Source organism: Salmo salar, chromosome 01 (genome assembly GCF_965601325.2).
Source record: "Salmo salar chromosome 01, fSalSal1, whole genome shotgun sequence".
NCBI lineage: Eukaryota > Metazoa > Chordata > Actinopteri > Salmoniformes > Salmonidae > Salmo > Salmo salar.
Window position 1 is genome coordinate 56,455,676 of NC_138291.1, and position 23,070 is coordinate 56,478,745.

General features: G+C 43.1%; 1 protein-coding gene across 1 annotated transcript in view; it reads left to right on the plus strand.

Annotated features, from left to right (window-relative positions):
- The first annotated feature begins 12 nt into the window (after positions 1 to 12).
- The window catches only part of LOC106605097 (tetratricopeptide repeat protein 7A), a 40,273-nt gene continuing 17,215 nt past the window's right edge, over positions 13 to 23,070 (plus strand). The window contains exons 1-16 of the mRNA XM_045719843.2: positions 13 to 311; positions 1,692 to 1,890; positions 3,245 to 3,408; positions 3,694 to 3,862; positions 10,519 to 10,649; positions 10,789 to 10,913; positions 11,767 to 11,845; positions 11,968 to 12,137; positions 13,142 to 13,205; positions 13,784 to 13,921; positions 14,515 to 14,598; positions 15,237 to 15,341; positions 18,365 to 18,482; positions 18,842 to 18,899; positions 19,318 to 19,390; positions 19,545 to 19,705. Of these exons, the coding sequence (XP_045575799.1) occupies positions 1,758 to 1,890; positions 3,245 to 3,408; positions 3,694 to 3,862; positions 10,519 to 10,649; positions 10,789 to 10,913; positions 11,767 to 11,845; positions 11,968 to 12,137; positions 13,142 to 13,205; positions 13,784 to 13,921; positions 14,515 to 14,598; positions 15,237 to 15,341; positions 18,365 to 18,482; positions 18,842 to 18,899; positions 19,318 to 19,390; positions 19,545 to 19,705 (1,772 nt within the window). The 5' untranslated portion in view covers positions 13 to 311; positions 1,692 to 1,757. The remainder of the gene's footprint in view (positions 312 to 1,691; positions 1,891 to 3,244; positions 3,409 to 3,693; positions 3,863 to 10,518; positions 10,650 to 10,788; positions 10,914 to 11,766; positions 11,846 to 11,967; positions 12,138 to 13,141; positions 13,206 to 13,783; positions 13,922 to 14,514; positions 14,599 to 15,236; positions 15,342 to 18,364; positions 18,483 to 18,841; positions 18,900 to 19,317; positions 19,391 to 19,544; positions 19,706 to 23,070) is intronic.

Consider the following 23,070-nt stretch of genomic DNA (forward strand, 5'->3'; position numbering starts at 1 on the left):
AACACGAACCCGAATGTAGTTGTTTCGTTGAATTTGAGAAATAAACACGTCTGACAAGCAAATGTCAACCTTTCATAGGGAAAATGAAGCCGCCAAATTTATTTTCCGAAGATTTGAGGTTGGATTAGATCTAGAAAACTGTCCTGTGATAGCTTGTAGTCGTAGGTAATGCACTTGACCTAAACATTAGTTTGCTGTGTTAGCTAGTCAAGTGCTTCGAGCTGTCGTTTTGTAATGTTTTTGTGAAAGACTATTTAGCAGCCGTCCTGTGAAACTATGGTTGCTAAAATGTGTTCTGCCACCATGTCAAGGTATATGAATTTATGTATTCTATTCTTGACAAATGGTCGATAAGATAATCATTCCCATATAGTGTATACATATATATTTGTAATATTTTGTATTTTTATTCACAAATAGTGTATGTTGTAACATTCAATGAACTTTACTGTACGACCACCATTGGAATGCTTCATGTGTTCGTCCCCCGTACTCACAAATAAGGCATGCGCCAATTAAATGTATACATTTTGTTGGATCCACTTTGTAAAGTGTAAAGTGTTACATTCTTGCCGATGGATTTGCAACAGGTGTACGCCTTGATCACACCTACAGTGTCATTGGGCAAAATGACACGCAGCATCATCTGGATATGTGTGCAACAAAGGTTCACCTTCTGCTATAATTTCTGTCAAGCCGTCTACGGATACAATTTGATGCATATATTCGATAAATCCAATGTATGTACCACTCAGAACGCACTGCAACTGGCTCTGCAACGCAATGCTTCAAAGCAAACGCAGCGTTCCACTGGAAATGAGCCACGCGTTACCGTGCAGTGCTGAATTGTGTCTGAGCAGACCATATGGCAGATGTACATTTACCTATAGTCCCAAATCCTGAAGTCGGTCAATGAAAATAGTTGATAACTGACATTTTAAATACAGTAGCCTACTTGGGATTTATTGAGGGATTGGACATACACTGCGGTGAAATCATGAATAATAATTTGCCACCTGTGTGTCTCAGATCCACAATTTGAATGTTACTGTTTTATCTATACACTCTGAACTCTTGTAGGCTATTAGCGTTAATCCCAGTAGGCTAATTGATCTAGTTAGGGAAAGCTTTTGAAGGAAAATCTAGGACGGGTTATCTAGGACAAAATGCACTTCAATACAAACGCCTTACAATTTGTATTGGTTTGTAGCGTAAATAGGCTAAAGAAAATAATAAGAAAAAAACCCAGAATACTTCGACAAGCATTATTGTTTCCTAAAATCTTTGCGCTGTGTTGGCCTATTGTATGCAAAATAAATACAAGCATAATAGGGTAGAGTCGACTACAAGGATTTATAATATATCGACTGGCTATATAATAAGCTAATTCATTGAATAGATAGGTATTATGATAGGTATTATGAAATATAAACAAAGAGTCTACGAAAGTTTTGTAAAAAATCACACAATGGGTATACACACATCTTCCTATCTCATCCTCAAACTGAAGCACCTGTACAATATGTATCTTGAGTTTGTTTAAAACTCATTTTCTTTGTGTGTGCTATTTATGAATACATTGTGGTTAAATATTATTTTGACATGTCCACCAATAATGTGTATAAGGGAAGGTAGGGCAGCAGCACATGCTCATAGATTACGTTACACTTTTTTCATGTTCTGTTTATCAGTCCGCAGTTACTCCCCGGGTATCAGGGGAGTACGGTCACCGAGACAGATCGGGATCTAGAGCGGGCATGGCAACCAGCAGGGTCTCCTTCTCGCAATACCGTCTGGAAGCGGAGATCGACCGCTACAGAGCAGAGTGCCAGTGGGACAAGATACCCCCTATCGTAGAGCAACTCGTGGCCGCACGATTTCACGAAGACGGTGAGTGCTGGTGACTACCTGTTGGATTTTTGTATAGGTTTGCTTTTTTTCTCAGTAAGTTTTTGTCACATGTCCGGGCAGGGATGGCAATAGTTCCGCATGTGTTGGAGTAAGCTCAATGTCATTCCCCTACTCTGCAAACAATGTACAACTTTACTGCAGTTTGGGCATATCTAAAGCTGTTCGTTGTCTACATCAATACCATACACTTCTCAATGGACAATGTTCAGAACACAGAACATATTGTAATGAACATGTATTAACTGATTGTCACTATCACTGTAATTCTTTGTCCTTTTTATTATTTTCAATGTATGTAAGCCTATATATTCAAACACACCACTCAAACACTCAGTAGGTAGGCTAATGTAGCTACTTACCTCACCTGGCTAAAGTAAACATGGGGTAAGGTGACATGGCTCATGACCTTGCTGCGTGCCACTGTTATTGTGTCAATAATCAAATATATTATTGGCTGGATGGAGTGCCCACTGCCCACCTGAAACTGTTTTCAACATGCTTGCAAGTGTACAGAACACTTATTGTGTTATTCTAGACTAAAGTGTGTAGAATTCAAGTCATCCCAAGCTGGTCTACTGTTAAAGTATGGCTTGACAGTGACAGTTTGCCCACTGTCTTGACACTGTCCCTAGTTGTTGCAATTCAAGACAATGGTGAAATCACATTCAGTCTCTGACCAGGAAGTTTGAGATTACAACAATGTGTTGAAAATAATGTCACTTTATCCAAATGCTATGTAGAGGATTTGTTCCTCTCCTGAATAATTCATAGAAGTTATGCACCACATTAACACACCCCGTGAAAATGATTTGTAACACATTGCTGTTATACTGTAGTTAATGTTTTATAGAGCAGAATGATTTGTTTTATGTGTTTAGACACCATACTGTATGTCACATTATACATTCTGCAGCCCCGATCCTCCCTTTCAGTGATTAACCTTGACTGGGACAGTCTCATAAACATGATGGGCTACAGTATGTCAGAGATGCCAGAACATAAACACCAGTCACAGACTTGGCGTCAGAACACACCACCAGAGACGGGAGAGGAGTGAGAGAAGTGAGAGCTGGACCAAACAGGAAGCCCTAATCCAGAATGTGTATACAAGTGACTTTTATTGCCATCCAGTGACTATAGTTTTAGACACCACTGGTGTTTTTTCTCCCTTCTTTCTGGGGCTTGTGGGAAATTATGCTATGATGGACTGGGCTGGGTTTATTTGTGGCTTCCAAAGTTGCTGACCCCTGACCTTGAACTTCCACTCTGCACTCAGTCCACTTAACCTTCCACTACTCTGAATTCTGTCCCAATTCCCTCTGCCCTTCTCCAGATGACTACGGCACGCTGCTATTGGCCGAGGCCCTTCTGGAGGAGTGTCTACAGGACAACCTGAGTCTTTTACGCAACGCTACTCCTTTGACGGACATCAACCAGCCCAAACTGTCCCGGTCCAAGGGCTACCTCAACTCCATCCTGAGCAGGGGACGGCTGGTGGTCAGTCTGAGCATCTCCCTTCTGTGTCACCTCCTTCTACACCTCACTTCCTCCGATTGTACTCAGCTTTCTATCTCGTTAATTTATCTCACCAAGTTTCCAATTAGTCTATTTTCACATTTACCTGTTATCTCTGTCACTCTTCACTTAGTCTCTTGAAACAGTCTTAACAATAAAATGAGGGTTCTTGCTGCCTTCCCTTGGTTTACTTACCTGTTTGTCATTGTTATGTCAAAAACTCACAGCCCTTGTGTCGTGTCTCTCTGTCTGTCTGTCCCCACACAGCCCAGGCACCTGAACGAGGCTCTTCTCCTGATGGCCAAAATACACTATGTCCAGGGCTGTTACCATGACGCCCAGGGCATGTGTGCAAGGGTTGGTATAGACGAGCTGACGGGGGATGAGCAGCCCCTCTACCACCTGCGTCTGCTCGCAGAGGCCTTTGTCATCAAAGGTACCAATCCTTTCATAAGCAGATACTGGGTGATATGGAATATGGAAAACACGTGATGTTTGACCTGTCTGGTATTTGTTTAGTAGACAGACTAAACATTCTGTGTGACCTGAGATTTTTTACTTGATTACGACCTATGCTAAATGGACATTCAATGCACAAAGTAAACACATGACCAGGGCCCGTTTTCATCAAGCATCTATTCATTATAATCCAAACATCGAAACTGATCCTAGATCAACACTCCTACTCTGAGACGCTATTTGAATACGAGCCCAGAGCTACAAATGATGATTTCTATCAGGTATCCTCTGGTTTTAGTCTCCATCTGTACAGTGTTATGATTACATAGAGCTCAGATATGATTTGCATACTGGCATTACTCCCTCTCCGATGAACTAGACAAAGACACAGCCAAAGCCTGTAGACTGGCACGTTTCCCTGAAAAACACTCAAGTTGAACAGCACTGTGCATAAATGTACCTAATGATCTAGTTCCTAATCTCCCATGGCAGGAGTTATTATAGGCCTGTGATGACTATAACCTTGTATGGGTTTAGAAATGGCCCGTTCTAGGCTGTATGAATACAATCATTAGAATGAAATGCGACTGGGAAACGTCTGCTTGATTGGAGAGATCAGTGTTTCCATACCCCAGGTATGTTTATATGACTATAGATCAGTGTCTCCATACCCCAGGTATGTTTATATGAATATAGATCAGTCTCCATACCCCAGGTATGTTTATATGAATATAGATCAGTGTCTCCATACCCCAGGTATGTTTATATGACTATAGATCAGTGTCTCCATACCCCAGGTATGTTTATATGAATATAGATCAGTGTCTCCATACCCCAGGTATGTTTATATGACTATAGATCAGTATCTCCATACCCCAGGTATGTTTATATGAATATAGATCAGTGTTTCCATACCCCAGGTATGTTTATATGAATATAGATCAGTGTTTCCATACCCCAGGTATGTTTATATGAATATAGATCAGTATCTCCATACCCCAGGTATGTTTATATGAATATAGATCAGTGTCTCCATACCCCAGGTATGTTTATATGAATATAGATCAGTGTTTCCATACCCCAGGTATGTTTATATGACTATAGATCAGTATCTCCATACCCCAGGTATGTTTATATGAATATAGATCAGTATCTCCATACCCCAGGTATGTTTATATGAATATAGATCAGTGTCTCCATACCCCAGGTATGTTTATATGAATATAGATCAGTATCTCCATACCCCAGGTATGTTTATATGAATATAGATCAGTGTCTCCATACCCCAGGTATGTTTATATGAATATAGATCAGTGTCTCCATACCCCAGGTATGTTTATATGGATATAGATCAGTGTTTCCATACCCCAGGTATGTTTATATATCAGTGTCTCCATACCCCAGGTATGTTTATATGAATATAGATCAGTGTCTCCATACCCCAGGTATGTTTATATGACTATAGATCAGTGTCTCCATACCCCAGGTATGTTTATATGAATATAGATCAGTATCTCCATACCCCAGGTATGTTTATATGAATATAGATCAGTGTTTCCATACCCCAGGTATGTTTATATGAATATAGATCAGTGTTTCCATACCCCAGGTATGTTTATATGAATATAGATCAGTATCTCCATACCCCAGGTATGTTTATATGAATATAGATCAGTATCTCCATACCCCAGGTATGTTTATATGAATATAGATCAGTGTTTCCATACCCCAGGTATGTTTATATGAATATAGATCAGTGTTTCCATACCCCAGGTATGTTTATATGAATATAGATCAGTATCTCCATACCCCAGGTATGTTTATATGAATATAGATCAGTATCTCCATACCCCAGGTATGTTTATATGAATATAGATCAGTGTTTCCATACCCCAGGTATGTTTATATGAATATAGATCAGTGTCTCCATACCCCAGGTATGTTTATATGAATATAGATCAGTGTTTCCATACCCCAGGTATGTTTATATGAATATAGATCAGTGTTTCCATACCCCAGGTATGTTTATATGAATATAGATCAGTATCTCCATACCCCAGGTATGTTTATATGAATATAGATCAGTATCTCCATACCCCAGGTATGTTTATATGAATATAGATCAGTGTTTCCATACCCCAGGTATGTTTATATGAATATAGATCAGTATCTCCATACCCCAGGTATGTTTATATGACTGTAGATCAGTATCTCCATACCCCAGGTATGTTTATATGAATATAGATCAGTGTCTCCATACCCCAGGTATGTTTATATGAATATAGATCAGTATCTCCAGACCCCAGGTATGTTTATATGAATATAGATCAGTGTTTCCATACCCCAGGTATGTTTATATGAATATAGATCAGTGTCTCCATACCCCAGGTATGTTTATATGAATATAGATCAGTATCTCCATACCCCAGGTATGTTTATATGGATATAGATCAGTGTTTCCATACCCCAGGTATGTTTATATATCAGTGTTTCCATACCCCAGGTATGTTTATATGGATATAGATCAGTGTTTCCATACCCCAGGTATGTTTATATGACTGTAGATCAGTGTCTCCATACCCCAGGTATGTTCATATGAATATAGATCAGTGTTTCCATACCCCAGGTATGTTTATATGACTATAGATCAGTGTCTCCATACCCCAGGTATGTTTATATGAATATAGATCAGTGTTTCCATACCCCAGGTATGTTTATATGAATATAGATCAGTGTTTCCATACCCCAGGTATGTTTATATGAATATAGATCAGTATCTCCATACCCCAGGTATGTTTATATGAATATATATCAGTGTTTCCATACCCCAGGTATGTTTATATGAATATAGATCAGTATCTCCATACCCCAGGTATGTTTATATGAATATAGATCAGTGTTTCCATACCCCAGGTATGTTTATATGAATATAGATCAGTGTTTCCATACCCCAGGTATGTTCATATGAATATAGATCAGTGTTTCCATACCCCAGGTATGTTTATATGAATATAGATCAGTGTTTCCATACCCCAGGTATGTTTATAGATCAGTGTTTCCATACCCCAGGTATGTTTATATGAATATAGATCAGTATCTCCATACCCCAGGTATGTTTATATGAATATAGATCAGTGTTTCCATACCCCAGGTATGTTTATATGAATATAGATCAGTGTTTCCATACCCCAGGTATGTTTATAGATCAGTGTTTCCATACCCCAGGTATGTTTATATGAATATAGATCAGTGTCTCCATACCCCAGGTATGTTTATATGAATATAGATCAGTATCTCCATACCCCAGGTATGTTTATATGAATATAGATCAGTGTTTCCATACCCCAGGTATGTTTATATGAATATAGATCAGTGTTTCCATACCCCAGGTATGTTCATATGAATATAGATCAGTGTTTCCATACCCCAGGTATGTTTATATGAATATAGATCAGTGTTTCCATACCCCAGGTATGTTTATAGATCAGTGTTTCCATACCCCAGGTATGTTTATATGAATATAGATCAGTGTCTCCATACCCCAGGTATGTTTATATGAATATAGATCAGTATCTCCATACCCCAGGTATGTTTATATGAATATAGATCAGTGTTTCCATACCCCAGGTATGTTTATATGAATATAGATCAGTGTTTCCATACCCCAGGTATGTTTATAGATCAGTGTTTCCATACCCCAGGTATGTTTATATGAATATAGATCAGTGTCTCCATACCCCAGGTATGTTTATATGAATATAGATCAGTATCTCCATACCCCAGGTATGTTTATATGAATATAGATCAGTGTTTCCATACCCCAGGTATGTTTATATGACTATAGATCAGTCTCCATACCCCAGGTATGTTTATATGAATATAGATCAGTGTCTCCATACCCCAGGTATGTTTATATGAATATAGATCAGTGTTTCCATACCCCAGGTATGTTTATATGAATATAGATCAGTGTTTCCATACCCCAGGTATGTTTATATGAATATAGATCAGTGTCTCCATACCCCAGGTATGTTTATATGAATATAGATCAGTGTCTCCATACCCCAGGTATGTTTATATGACTGTAGATCAGTATCTCCATACCCCAGGTATGTTTATATGAATATAGATCAGTGTCTCCATACCCCAGGTATGTTTATATGAATATAGATCAGTGTCTCCATACCCCAGGTATGTTTATATGAATATAGATCAGTGTCTCCATACCCCAGGTATGTTTATATGAATATAGATCAGTGTCTCCATACCCCAGGTATGTTTATATGAATATAGATCAGTGTCTCCATACCCCAGGTATGTTTATATGAATATAGATCAGTGTTTCCATACCCCAGGTATGTTTATATGAATATAGATCAGTGTTTCCATACCCCAGGTATGTTTATATGAATATAGATCAGTATCTCCATACCCCAGGTATGTTTATATGAATATAGATCAGTGTTTCCATACCCCAGGTATGTTTATATGAATATAGATCAGTATCTCCATACCCCAGGTATGTTTATATGAATATAGATCAGTGTTTCCATACCCCAGGTATGTTTATATGAATATAGATCAGTGTTTCCATACCCCAGGTATGTTTATATGAATGTAGATCAGATCAGTCTTTACTCTAAAGGCACGAACAGACCGGTAGGATTGTCGAGTGTCTGCCTGCCGAGAGAAACTTAGCACCTCTGAGCAGAGTGCCGGCTGTAATTTGCGAACCGAATCGATGAAAATGATGGCCATCAGTCGCCCAACAGCGGTGGTCCCTATAACATACCACACCGTCGGCAAACGAACAGCCCCCTACTGTACAGACCGACAATCCGTCTGGTGAGATTTCTCCTTTAGGCTGTGAATGAAAGGAAAGGGGGACACCTAGTCAGTTGTACAACTGAATGCCTTCAACTGAAATGTGTCTTCCGCATTTAACCCAACCCCTCTGAATCAGAGAGGTGCGGGGGGCTGCATTAATCGACATCCATGTCTTCGGCGCTCGGGGAACAGTGGGTTAACTGCCTTGGAATATAACATAATGAGTAACAATAACTTGGCTATATACATGGGGTACCAGTACCGAGTCGATGTGGAGGTATACGAGAAAATTTAGGTAAATATTTACAATACATATAGTTAGGGGTAAAGTGACTAGGCAACAGGATAAATAATGTTATGTGTGTGTCTTTGTGTCTGTTTGTTCCACAACCCAAATCAGTTCCTGGTTTCAGCAGTGGTTACAAATATAATGGGAGCCTATTCAGAATTTAGTCTAAGTAATTCAATAAAGCTGTCTCTAGGGCAGTGTTTACCATCTCCAGTCCTCGGGTACCCCCAACAGTATACATATTTTTTTTTTGTAGCCCCAGACAAGCACACCGGATTTAACTTGTCAACTAATCATCAAGCCCTTGGCAGTGTTTCCCCAACTCGGTCTTCGCGACCCCAAGGGGTGAACTTTTAGTTTTTTGCCCTAGCACTACACAGCTGATTCAAATAATCAAGTAATCGTTAATCTTGAATTAGTAGAATCAGCTGTGCAGTGTTAGTTAGGGAAATAATTCAAACTTGCACCCCTTGGGGTCCTGAGGACCGAATTTGCGAAATACTGTAAGATGAGTTGAATGAGGTGTGTTTGTCCGGGTATACAACAAAAATGTGTATGGTTGGGGGTACTTGAGGACCGGAGTTGGGAAACACTGCTCTAGGGAAACCTTATAACATAGTTGGACTAGAACTAATCAGATTGTGTTCCTAGGGTAGCGAGTGTCTGTCATCAGAATTTGTGGTGAGGATGGTTTCCACATGCAGAGGGCATTATCCATTGTCACAGCACACTGCTGGTCCATGTCTGGGTAATTGTGTTTGATAAGCATCACTCATCATCATGAGATTCATTACATTCAAGGAGTCATTGCTTCCTGGCCATTGACACATTGACGTCATCACAGTGTCTGCTGCTTAAATTGAAGGGAAGAATTCATGAAGTAGCCTTGTTGAGGTCTATCATTTAATAAACCATAATGAACTATAAGTAATGTTAGTACAACAATACTAGAGTCAAGCCAATATGTTCAAAGTAGAGAGCGCTTAAGAGAGAGAAGACCTGATGGGAATCACTCAACTATGTAAAGGGTTTGACATTGCATAGTTTCTCAGCATCTTTACAAAGTTTCCATGATTTTGTTTAGGGAATGTTATGCGATAGGAATATTTGTTAGATGAGATATTGTCTATTGGCAGCTGCTCCTTATTTGATTAAGGCTGGCGTCTGGTCTTGTCCTCCCTACCGCCCTGCAGTCCTGGAGGTCTCCTCTCACTCTATTTATTTATGCCAATAGCCGTATTCCCCGTCCAGCCGTCTACTGACGGTCTCGAAATGTCACATTACCCATACTAAACAAACTGGCGTCTTCCTACCAGCAACAGTATTATTTGTTTTCAGTGTCAAAAGCATCACCTAACTACAGAAAAAAACGTTCTTTCTTTTTCTCTGTCTGTCTGTCTGTCTGTCTGTCTGTCTGTCTGTCTGTCTGTCTTGCTCTCTCTCTATCTCTCTCGCTGTCTCTCTCTTTCTGTCTGACTCTCTTTCGTTCTATCTCTCCCTCTCTCCCTATCTCTCAGGTCTGTCCCTGGACCACCAGGCAGTGTCAGCTGCCTCCCGTGTCCGTCTGTCTGAGAGAGAGGAGGAATGTCTTTCCTGCTACCTGAGGGCCTGTGACACCTCTCTCGTTTACCTGCAAGAACTCGATAAGGTGTGTGTGTCTGTGTGTGTTTTTGTTGGGTATTTCTACCCCCATTGCAGATAGTGCATGTTATTTCATGGTGAAAAGCAGCACAAAAGTACTTGGTGTATGTGTTTACCAACTGAAGTTTTTACTGTTGTGTTAGCAGATGGTGGTCACCCTTAGTTCTAAAGCAGCTAAGACCAGTTTGGCCCCTCCACCACTGGACATTGACCTGGGCTTCTTCCAGCAGGCGGCTCTGCAGAGTGCGTACCTGTGCCTGCTGCATAGGGGGTGAGTCAATGGCCCACTGGGCCCAGTAGAGCCCAGTAGAGCAGTCAAAGGCTCTGGAACAGTGCATTGGGATTTCAGCAACAGCGAGTGGCACTTTTGTTTTTGACCAGTAGGTGTCAGTATTGCACCTCAGATAGGACAGAGTTATTGCTTGAAGTGGCACGATTGAGCTCCACTCATTTATACTTAGATGGAACAGCATGCTGTTCTGCTGGCACTGAATAACCCCCCCCAGGTTTGAGAACAGGTGGACATGTGTGCAAAAACACTATTTATCCCTATCATACAGATTTGAAGGGATGTAGGATCATTAACAATGTAGGAACAGAATGGGACTGATGCTGTCTTAGATCTACCCATATGACATCTCACTCTCCTCTCATCCTCACCCATATAATACCCACGTGTTTAGTCCATCACTCTCACCTCGCTCACTGGTGTGTCTTTTGGGACTGTGTCATACTCACCTGTTTCTTTCCATGTTATGTTATCTGTGTTGTCCTAATCGTCTACATATTCTGTTAGCATACTGCAAAGTTGCCTAGGAGCTAGGAGCACGGCTACCCTAGCTGTCGCCGACATTTTCTTCAGAGAGAAGAAAAGGGCGTCAATCCGCTGACGTGTCTCAAACCCCGTTCGACATCATTCTCACTTTGCGAGGCCTTTGTCGCTGTCAGCTCAGCTGTTTGACTTGTTTCATTGACGTGGCTGTCTGCCTGTCTGTCCGTCTGTGTGTGTGTGTGTGTGTGTCTGTCTATCTGCCTGTCTGTGTTTTTGTCTGTCTGTCTGTCCGCATGTCTGTCCGCATGTCTGTCCATCTGTCTGTCCATCTGTCCGTCTCTCTGTTTGTCAGGCACCTGGCCCAGGGAGCCCACCAGCTGCGCAGGGTCCTCAGGGTGGTGGAGTCTCGGGGCTCCCAGAGCTTCAGGAAGGTGAGGATATGTATTTTATGTTTACGACGACGCGACTTGACTAAGTCAGGAAAACGGTCCTGGCTCTAGTTAAATCCTAGTCGCGTTCTTTGGCGTTACGGTACGTTAATCGTGTCTCGTAGGCTGCAGCGCGGAAGCTGGCTGAGGTGTTGCTGAGCTCGGTGAGTGAGGACAGCTACTGGGCGCCCATGTCTCTCCCACCCTCCGCCTGGCTGCAGAGAGAAGGGAACGCCGGCCCAAAGGATGCCATGTACCCCTCTCCCAAACCACCCCAACGCTACAGTACTGACAGGTCGGTACCTCTACCTCTTTCCTTCCTTCCGTCCCCCCTCTCTCTCTCTCTCTCTCCCTCCCTCCCTTTCTCTCCCCTCTCTTTCTTTTCTATTCATGTGTAGTCCCATTAATCCACTGGTATTACTCAATCCCCATTCAACATTAGCACTGGCTTGAGAGATTAGCTCACATTCCCCTACAGTGGGGTTGTGTGTACTCCTACTGAACCGTTGAGCTTAAATAGCCCCAGAGCATCAATAAGGTCTAAGACAGGCCTCCCTATAGGCCCAGGCGTCCACTGTTCCAGTCATACAAAACCCACACATGGAACATAACTTGTTCTCGCCACTTTCTGACCTGGTATTGGCTAGGAGCTCTGCGGCCAAGGAATTTATACATGCTACTATAGGGCTCGGCGATCAATGGTATACTTCAGCCACCTCTCCTATAGAAGCACACGTTGCGTTCACACTTCCATTGCCCCCCCCCAAGGCTCCAAGATGTCGCACTGAGACCATTTCTATTCGGCTACATCTCCCATGCAAATTGTCGAACTTCAAAGGCTTTGTCAGGGACTTACCTTTGGCCGTTCCGCCATCTCTACGATAGGATCTTAGGGGTCTGCGCTATCCTCAAGACGATATCAAACCCTACACCCCAGACAACATGCACGAGTGTGAATGCACTCAGGGAAATCAAATGCAGATTCGTTGTCATGGGTTACTTGTTTAGAAGTGCCCTGATAGTATCTTGCAATTGTATCTTTAGTTGGTACATCATGGGCTCAGCCAGAGGGCAGTTAAGACGAGCACATGCACAAACGTGTACGCGTGTACTATACGCGTGCACGTGCGCGTGAGAGACACCTGAGAGAGTGGCGTACTGTGATACTGTCGGGCTGGTCGGAGGGTTGTGTGATACCACCAGAGCAGGTGAAGTAGAAACAGGACGCTCCCGGCGATCTAGCCACGGCGCGCGGCAGTTGCGTGACGCGTCACTTCCGTTTCCTGTGTTTCCCCGCAGCGTCTTCTGTCCCCAGGACGTGGTTGAGGAGGCCGTGCTCCTGCTGCTCATCACAGAGTCTACGGTGAGACAGCCCTCCCTCCCTCTCTGTCTGTCTGTCTGTCTGTCTGTCTGTCTGTCTGTCTGTCTGTCTGTCTGTCTGTCTGTCTGTCTGTCTGTCTGTCTGTCTGTCTGTCACAAATGTGTGCGCGCACGTACGTACACGTTTGGTACATGTGTATGTGCCTGCACGTGAGAGATACCTGAGAGAGCCACCTTCCTTTGTCCCTCTCCTTTTTCTCTGGCACTTTTCCCATTCCTCCCACCCATCACTTTGAAGTACAGTCTCTCTTCCTCTCTCTCCCTTTCTCTTTCCCCCCTGAGTCTATATCTATTACTGAAATTGCTATGTTTACTTTGACATGTGTTGATTGGACATTCCTGTGGATATTCTTGTGCCCTCCCCTTCATCTACAATGTGCAGTACGTAGAGTCTACGTTGATCTCAAAATGTATTGACAGGAGTTAGGCTGGCTTTCGCTAGTCCTGTCTGTACAGGTGAAGGAAAGGACACCAGCAGATTAAGCCACTTCATAGGCCTTCTACCGCAACAGCCTTGGTATGAATCGGATCGTAGACAGCTATGTGATTCCCACCCCATAGGCCAGCGGAGACGCAGTCATCAGCCGAGCCCCCGACCATAAGGAGGAGCGGGAGACCAGTCTGCAGGACGCCACCTCTGTCTACGACCTGCTGAGCATTGGCATGGCCAGGAGGGGGCAGTATGCCATGGTGTCTGAGGTAAACCTGCCTCGAAAAACACTGGAGGCCAAATTACTAAAACTAGCTACACAGTGTGAAGGGAAAACTTTGCCTCTGACAACTGTTTCATGCCCTTGTTGCGTCGTATACTTTCGAGCAGGGTTAGGGACTCTCTTGCTCTTTCTCTAAGAGAATCTCTATCTCTCTCACCCTCTTTCTCTATTCCTCTCCTTATTCTCTCTCTCTCTCTCTCTCTCTCTCTAGCTTACCCAGGCTTCTCTCTCTTTACGTTCAGATTGGCAGCGTTTTTTTTCTCCAGTTGAATGAGAGTGAGCACTGCCTCACTAGGCCAGACAGGTGAACCCTCTCACGTGTTGGGGCCATGCAGGGTACCACTAGTCTTGCTAACAACAAGTCGCTGGTTATGTCTGTCTGCCTCTACTGACATCGTTCCTCTCATAGGTGTCATGGCGTGTCAAATGAACATCTAACCTTCAACCTCACTCTCCTTCAACAATGTGGATTGATATCCCAAATGCATCTGTGTGTGTGTGTGTGTGTGTGTGTGTGTGTGTGTGTGTGTGTGTGTGTGTGTGTGTGTGTGTGTGTGTGTGTGTGTGTGTGTCCTCCAGTGTCTGGAGCGGGCCATGAAGTTCTCATTTAATGAGTTCCACCTCTGGCACCAGTTGGGCTTGTCACTCATGGCGTGTGGGAAGGTGAGCTCATCGTCATATCTTTTCACACGCTCACCCCCGCACACACACACACACACACACACTATCCTACTCTAATCTGGCACTACTACCTGCTCGCAAGCATATGTAATCACTCATCCTCTAAATGTTGCTGTGAGGTTGTGTGTGCGTTAGTCAGTAGAATGCATGAACCAGAAGGACTGAGTGATAACGAAAGATGAGCAGTGTGACAGATAGAAAGATCTGGAAGCCTCCCGAGTGAAACAGGAGAATTGATCTCCTCCCTGGCCTGGCTGCCTGCAGGATGAGTTGACACCGCAGATCAATGCAGAACTCTGGAAATAGGCTGCTCCCTATAAGGATGGGGGGGGGGACTCAGTGTCGTCTGGTCTGCTTCTATTTAGGGCCAGCTGTGGGTGTGAGGGAGCGAGAGAGTGTGTGTGTGTGTAGTGCATTGATGAATGACCTATATGACTCCCTTTCTGTGTTATTCTATACGGAAAGTAAATATGTGTGTGATCTATGCTCCTGTTATATCAGTAGACTAGTTCGTCTCTGTCACTACTGTAGGAGAGTGTGCGTAAGCATGAGTGTGTGTGTGTGTGTGACGACTTTTTTCGATGTGTTAGTGACCATGTGTGTGTGCCTGTGTTTTACAGGGTGTGGGCGCCGTGTCTGTGTTCAAGGAGTGTGCCAGGATGAGACCCGAGGACCCCTCACTGCCCATGTTGGCCGCCAAAGTCTGCATCGGCCAACTGCACTGGGTGAATGACACACACAGTCTCTCTCTATTTCACGATACCTTTACACTTCATGCTATGCATACCATCCATACGGGCAGTCGGTCACGATTCAGAATCGCTGCAACCATTATTACATAACAGCGCTCCACACGAACACCCACCTCCACCCCACCACTGTGATAATCAGCCTAGCAATGCCGGGCCTGTTGTTGATCCAGGAGGGGGGTAGTGTAGGATTAGGAGACGCATGGTGGCATGGCAACAGAGGGGCTAGAGATCAGAGGTGGCTAGGGAGACTAAGGAGCTTACAGCCTTAATCACAGTAGGATACTATGGGACCAAAGAGCAACAAATTACACACATCTTGACCCTTTCACCGACCTTGGAACTACACATTTGCACTGTATTGTCTGGGAGTCTGGGACTAGAGTCATTCGAGGGTCTTTGACCCCTAGTTGGTAGGAGTGGAGTGACCAATAGGTATTTGTGTCCGACTGGGGAACGTTATTTTTATAGTTGAAAGAAATATATATGATTTTTGTTGCATTATTTGATTGTAAAAATTACATTTAGGGAGTTTAATAAGGGAAAATATTTTTGTTTTCGGAATTTTCCAAATTCTTTGAATATTATTACACTGAACAAAAATCTAAACGCAACATGCAACAATTTCTAAGATTTTACTGAGTTACAGTTCATATAAGGAAATCAATCAATTGAAATAAATAAATTAGGCCCTAATTAGGCCCTATTACATGACTGGGAATAGAGTGGCTGTGCGAAGTTTCTGGATATTGGCGGGAACTGGAACAAGTTGTCGTACACGTCAATCCAGAGCATCCCAAACATGCTCAATGCGCGACAAGTCTGGAGAGTATGCAGGCCATAGAAGAACTGGGACATTTTCAGCTTCCAGGAATTGTGTACAGATCCTTGCAACGTTGGGGCTGGACATTATCATGCTGAAGCATGAGGTGATTGCGGCTGATGAATGGCACGACAATGGGCCTCAGGATCTCAACACGGTAGCTCTGTGCATTCAAATTGCTATCGATAAAATGCAATTGTGTTTGTTGTACCATAACCCCACTGCCACCATGGGGTACTCCGTTCACAACATTGACATCAGAAAACCACTCGCTCACACGATGCCATACACGCTGTCTGCCATCTGCCCGGTACAGTTGAAACTGAGATGTATCCATGAAGAGCACACTTCTCCAGTGTGCCAGTGGCCATCGAAGGTGAGCATTTTGCCCACTGAAGTCGGTTACGATGCTGTCACCCTGTTGATGACAACGAGCACGCAAATGAGCTTCCTGAGACGGTTTCTGACAGTTTGTGCAGAAATTCCTCGGTTGTGCAAACCCACAGTTTCATCAAATCAAGTCAAATCAAATGTATTTATAAAGCCCTTCTTACATCAGCTGATGTCACAAAGTGCTGTACAGAAACCCAGCCTAAAACCCCAAACAGCTAGCAATGCAGGTGTAGAAGCAAGCTGTGCAGGTGGCTGGTCTCAGATGATACCGCAGGTGAAGAAGACAGATGTGGAGGTCCTGTGCTAGTATGGTTACACGTGGTCTGCGGTTGTAAGGCCAGTTGGACGTACTGCCGAATTCTCTAAAACGATGTTGAAGGCGGCTTATGGTAGAGAAATGAACATTAAGTTCATAGACACTCCGTGCTAAAAGTTCTATGAGAATAGATGTGTTTTTATTGGGGATGTTCAAATGAATCGTTTTCCATATCTTACAAATGTTTGTATTGAACTTTATTTTTAGAGGCAAAAATATGTCTGTTTTGAGTATCTGCTGTCAACTCTGTCATTGGCTTGTCAATTCCGTCACTGATGGCTAACCAACTTAAGGTATTTTTTTTTAGTAAATATTATGAAAGAAAATGTATCACTGTTCTACAACATACAGTATGCTTAAACTTTTGAAGTATTTGCTTTGCTAGACCTAAAGCATGTTTGCGTTTTAAATGTTGTTTCATGTTATAAATCTATAAAAACATGCTAACGAAATTACCCCTGGAGCATTTAATAATGCATATTTGAATAATCTTATTTTAGAATTAAACAATAAAAATAAAAAAAATCAGCACTGCAAAATATAAACAAACTGTTGAGATTGACAGCATTTAAAAGCTTACTAGCAGGGTTGTCAAACTATTTTAAAATGTATTGAAAAAAAAGTTTAAAAAAACCAACAACATTTATGTCATTAAACGTTATCTAGAAACGTAGCTTAGATCCTAATTTTACATCATCTGAGTTGGGTCATTTGTGTTGTGCCCGCCATCGGTAGAGACGCAACATGCTCTTGAATAAAGGAGCACCTTTATCTCCTAAATGTTTAGCCATTTCCAATGGGCAAATATGTTTTGTTTAAATCAAAATGGACACTGTCAAAAAGGAACTCAATTCAAATGGATATATCCCATAATAACATAATGGCTCTCTTTCTTTCTATTGTATGGAACTTTGTTGATAGTGTCCGTATTCTGAGAAAGAGAGGGATAGAGAACGAGGAGGAGGATGATGAGGGAGGGGAGAGAGAGAAAGAGAGAGTAAAGGGCTTATGGTACAGGAGTAAGGCAGGGGAGGGGGGATAGTCAGGGAGAGTCTAAGCAGCTGTCCTGCTGGCACCGTGTCAATGGCAATTCACCGACCCCTCCCCATACCTCACACTGAGTGAGACCCTGTTACCTCGTCCCAGCTCAGCCACACTGACTGCAGTCTGGCACTGTTTGCCGGGGGACTCTAGTGCGCTGTTCTTCACCTGAATCTAGTGTCCTTAAACTAACCACACACTGCCCACAATACAACCCTTCAGACTATACAAACGCTCTATACTATACAAACACAAAAGCTCACTAAACAAGACAATCCGAAACCAACTGAACATGCCTTTAAACACTTGAGCTCACAGTTGATCTCACAAGGTTACATAGTAAGTACTTCAGCAGACTAGACACTGTACTTCTAGGGACCCATAGCACATCGGACTGTTATATTTGCGTGTATCTGTGTGTGATAGCTGGAGGAGGCTGAGGCCCTGTCTCAGAGTGTGGTGACCATGGGAGAGGAGGCTGCGGAGTTCCTGTCCCGTGCGTACCTGACCGTGGGGTTGTGCTGCAGTCTGCAGGCCTCTGACGGTAAGAGACACCAGTATGAGCTGCTCAACGAGGCAGGATTGGTTTCCTCTAACAAACGGTGGCCTTTGTCCCGATTCACCGGGAATCCGCCACTGAGAGAACCCACTGAACTCACTTGTCCTGATAATCCGTACTTTCTTAATTGGCCTTCCCCCGTCACCTGTGCGGTATTTCATTCAGAGGTGAATTGTGTTGGAATGAATATGAGTTGGTACTCACAAAGGGCGACTAGTATTTTCAGGATTCAGAACTGTGCGATAAATACCGTAAACCTCATTATAATCCACCATGAAAATGTCGCCCAAAATGCCTTGTTTTCCACTGATGGATTTGTCCATCTCTACCTAATCTCTCTCCAGCCACTCTGAAAGCTGATCGGGATGGGTTCAACAGACGAGCACTGCAAAATCTGCATAAGTACGTACCAACCTCTCTCTGTCAGTAAGTAGCCATTGCCACGAGGCTTGGCTTGTGCAATTCAGAACGGCTCATAGAAGCAGGAGCCTATCTCCTGTTTCTGTAGCGTGAGGCAGCTTGATGTACAAACACACCCCCTGAACAGGATGCTAGTCTATCGCAGGGCCTTACCCCGAATCTATCTCCTTAATGCTGAGTGCCAAGCAGAGACACATCAAGTCCCATTTTTACAGTCTTTGTTATGACTCAGCCGGGGATCGAACTCCCAACCTTCCAATCTCAGGGCGGACACTAACCACAAGGCCACTCTGTCAATCTAGGTTGGTCTTAACCTGTGTGTTTGTTTTTATAGTTAGCGTACACTACAGTCTGTGTGTTATTCTGCGTTGTCATTGAGTGTGACCTCTCTCCTCTGAAGAGCCCATGCACTGGATCCCCATGATGCTAAGATTGCTCTCTACCTGTCTCTCCAGCTGGCTCTTGTACGCCAGGTCAGTCAGCACTGCCACACACACATATACTGTAGTACACACACTATTACGGCTCCTCATAGTGGTTCTCCATCTTTGATCTTCTGCGTCTCTTGTCCTTCGGTTTCTCCTCTACCCATTCACTGTGGGTATGTGTGTGTGTGTGTGTGAGCAGGTGGCAGCTGCCATGGATCCCCTGCAGGTGGCTCTGTCTCTGCGTGGGGACGACCTGCACTCCCTCCACCTACTGACCCTTCTGCTTAGTGCCCAGAAACACCACCAGCACGCCCTCGAAACCCTCACACTAGCGCTCAGCCAACACCCTGAGAACTTCAAGTAGGTCGCCACTCTCCTGTATTATGGAACTGTGTGTGTGTGTGTGAGTCAGTCAGTCAGTCAGTCAGTCAGCCAGCCAGCCAGTCACCCAGCCAGAGGTGCTCTGGAGGCCCAGGCCCAGACCTCTGTGTGGGGATAGGGTGTCTGAGCTCCTCACCAGAGCCACACACACTCACTGAAGGCCTTATTTAGATGTGCCAGACCGGGCATCCGCACTGCGCTGAGGAGTCTACCCTCACACACCCTTACCCTTTTCACACTGCCGCACTGACCCCAACTCTTCCATGTAGGTTGGAGTTGCAGTACTCCCTCTCTCTCTGAGAAGCAGACATTATGCAGTAATGAAAAACCACAGACACACATCATTAGTCGACCATGCAATTGGCCCGTGCCACAGAGTTGCCTTGCTATAAGAAGAATATGCATATTTGAAAGCCACGTGCTATTTTGATTATTTCGCAGTGCCACCTCACCCTAGAGTCTGCAATAATGATCTAATACACATGTTCTTCACAGCACGACCATTTGGGGTCAGTGTTGGTCTCTATGGTGTCAAGAAGAGAGCGGTACAGTGAAAATAGATAAGCAGTAAATGAATGTGATATAGAGACAGATAAATAAAGAGATATGGAGTCAGAGAAGGACAGAGCAAATCAAATATTGTTGCATTTATATTGTATTTGTAGCTATATATATATATATATATATATATATATATATCTATCTACAGTACCAGTCAAAAGTTTGGACACACCTACTCATTCCAGGGTTTTTCTTTATTCTTACTATTTTCTACATTGTAGAATAATAGTGAAGACATCAAAACTATGAAATAACACATATGAAATCATGTAGTAACCAGAAAAGTGTTAAACAAATCAAAATATATTTTATATTTGAGATTCTTCAAAGTAGACACCCTTTGCCTTGATAACAGTTTTACACACTCTTGGCATTCTCTCAACCAGATTCATGAGGTAGTCACCTGGAATGCATTTCAATTAACAGGTGTGCCTTGTTAATTTGTGGAATTTCTTTCCTTAATGCGTTTGAGCCATTCAGTTGTGTTGTGACAAGGTAGGGTTGGAATACAGAAGAATATTTGGTAAAAGACTAAGTCCATATTATGGCAAGAACAACTCAAATAAGCAAAGAGAAACGACAGTCCATCATTACTTTAAGACATGAAAGTCAGTTAATCCGGAAAATGTCAAGAACTTTGAAGTTTCTTCAAGTGCAGTCGCAAAAACCATCAAGCACTATGATGAAACTGGCTCTCATGAGGACCGCCACAGAAAAGGAAGACCCCGAGTTACCTTTGCTGCAGAGGATAAGTTCATTAGAGTTACCAGCCTCAGAAATTGCAGCCCAAATAAATGCTTCACAGAGTTCAAGTAACAGACGCATCTCAACATCAACTGTTCAGAGGAGACTGCGCGAGTCAGGCCTTCATGGTCAAATTGCTGCAAAGAAACCACAAGTATTTAAAAAAAATACAAATATTTAACCTTTATTTAACTAGGCAAGTCAGTTAAGAACAAATTCTTATTTACAACGACGGCCTACCAGAAGGCAAAAGGCCTACTAAAGGACACCAATAATAAGAAGAGACTTGCTTGGGCTAAGAAACACGTGCAATGTACATTAGACCGGTGGAAATCTGTCCTTTGGTCTGAGTCCAAATTCGTGATTTTTGGTTCCAACCGCCTTGTCTTTGTGAGATGCAGAGTAGGTGAACGGATGATCTCCGCATGTGTGGTTCCCACCATGATGTATGGAGGAGGAGGTGTGATGGTGTCGGGGTGCTTTGCTGGTGACACTAGCGATACGCCATCCCATCTGGTTTGCGCTTAGTGGGAATATTATTTGTTTCCAGCAGGACAATGACGCAAAACACACCTCCAGGCTGTGTAAGGGCTATTTGACCAGGAAGGAGAGTGATGGTGTGCTACATCAGATGACCTGGCCTCCACAATCACCCGAACCTTAACCCAATTGAGATGGTTTGGGATGAGTTGGACCGCAGAGTGAAGGAAAAGCAGCCAACAAGTGCTCAGCATATGTGGGAACTCCTTCAAGACTGTTGGAAAAGCATTCCTCATAAAGCTGGTTGAGAGAATGCCAAGAGTGTGCAAAGTTATCATCAAGGCAAAGGGTGGCTACTTTGAAGAATCTAAAATATAAATATATTTTGATTTGTTTAACACATTTTTGGTTACACCATAATTCCTTATGTGTTAATTCATAGTTTAGATGTCTTCACTATTCTACAATGTAGAAAATAGTAAAAATAAAGAAAAACCCTTGAATGAGTAGGTGTGTCCAAACTTTTGACTGGTATTGTAGATATGTATCATCTAAAGCTCATATTCTAGTGATTTCTCTCCCTCATATGCATGTGCACACATTCCTTCTCCATAGAGACATTTGACTGCTTTGACCCATTTAAGAGCTTTTTGCCAGGCTCAGCCCATCACAGCCCTCCCTGCTCCAGGAATGCCCATCGCCCCGGTAACCATGAGGTCATATCGGCGGAGGGAGCAGTCAACATCAGTTGTTATGGAGAAAGAGGGAATGTGTGAAGAATTTATGCTGAAGAGGATTTGGTTTGAATAGCATACGTACACGATGACATGCATGTACAGTATGTGCACACGTGTGCATGTGTGTGTGACGCTAGTCATCGGATCTCTGCACCACAGCAGCACAGACTGTCAATTTGTTGTAGCACACACTGAATCCTTGTGCTTTCTCTCTCACTTTCTGTCTTTCTTGTTCTCCAAATAGAAAGCATTTCCTCTATGATAAAATTACGAGTTATCAAAAAAATACCCGTGTATACACGCGTTACTGTAGTGTAAAGACGCAAATCTCAATTCATGTCTCACGTCTCGTACGCCACCTCCATAGATAACATAGCAGACCCCCCCCCCCCCCCTAAAGACAAACATCTCTTCGAGCCAAATGACACTACAGTAAATATCTTAATAGCAGACAGCATTTGGATGAAACAGTTGAAATGTGTAGACATTGTCCTTATATTTGGGATGTTTTTATTGAGCTTTTACCTTAAAAAGCATTAATAGCCTGTTGCGTTCTTAAATGGTCGGCGTGGCTTTATAAGTAAACAACTGGGAAACGCTACTGTCTTTTTATCTCTCTCTTTTTCCCACATTTTTATCTCTGTCTGTTTGAAATTGTTATCAGCTAGTAAACAGGCGTGCATTTCCAATTGAAATGCGTTTTTAGCACAAAACGAAAGAGCTGAGGAGGCTGTGGGAAGGGAGAGGGGAAGGGAGGCGAGAGAGACAGAGAGAGTGTACTCTCGCAGTTTGTTCTAAAGAAAATGAATAATCCCAGGCTTT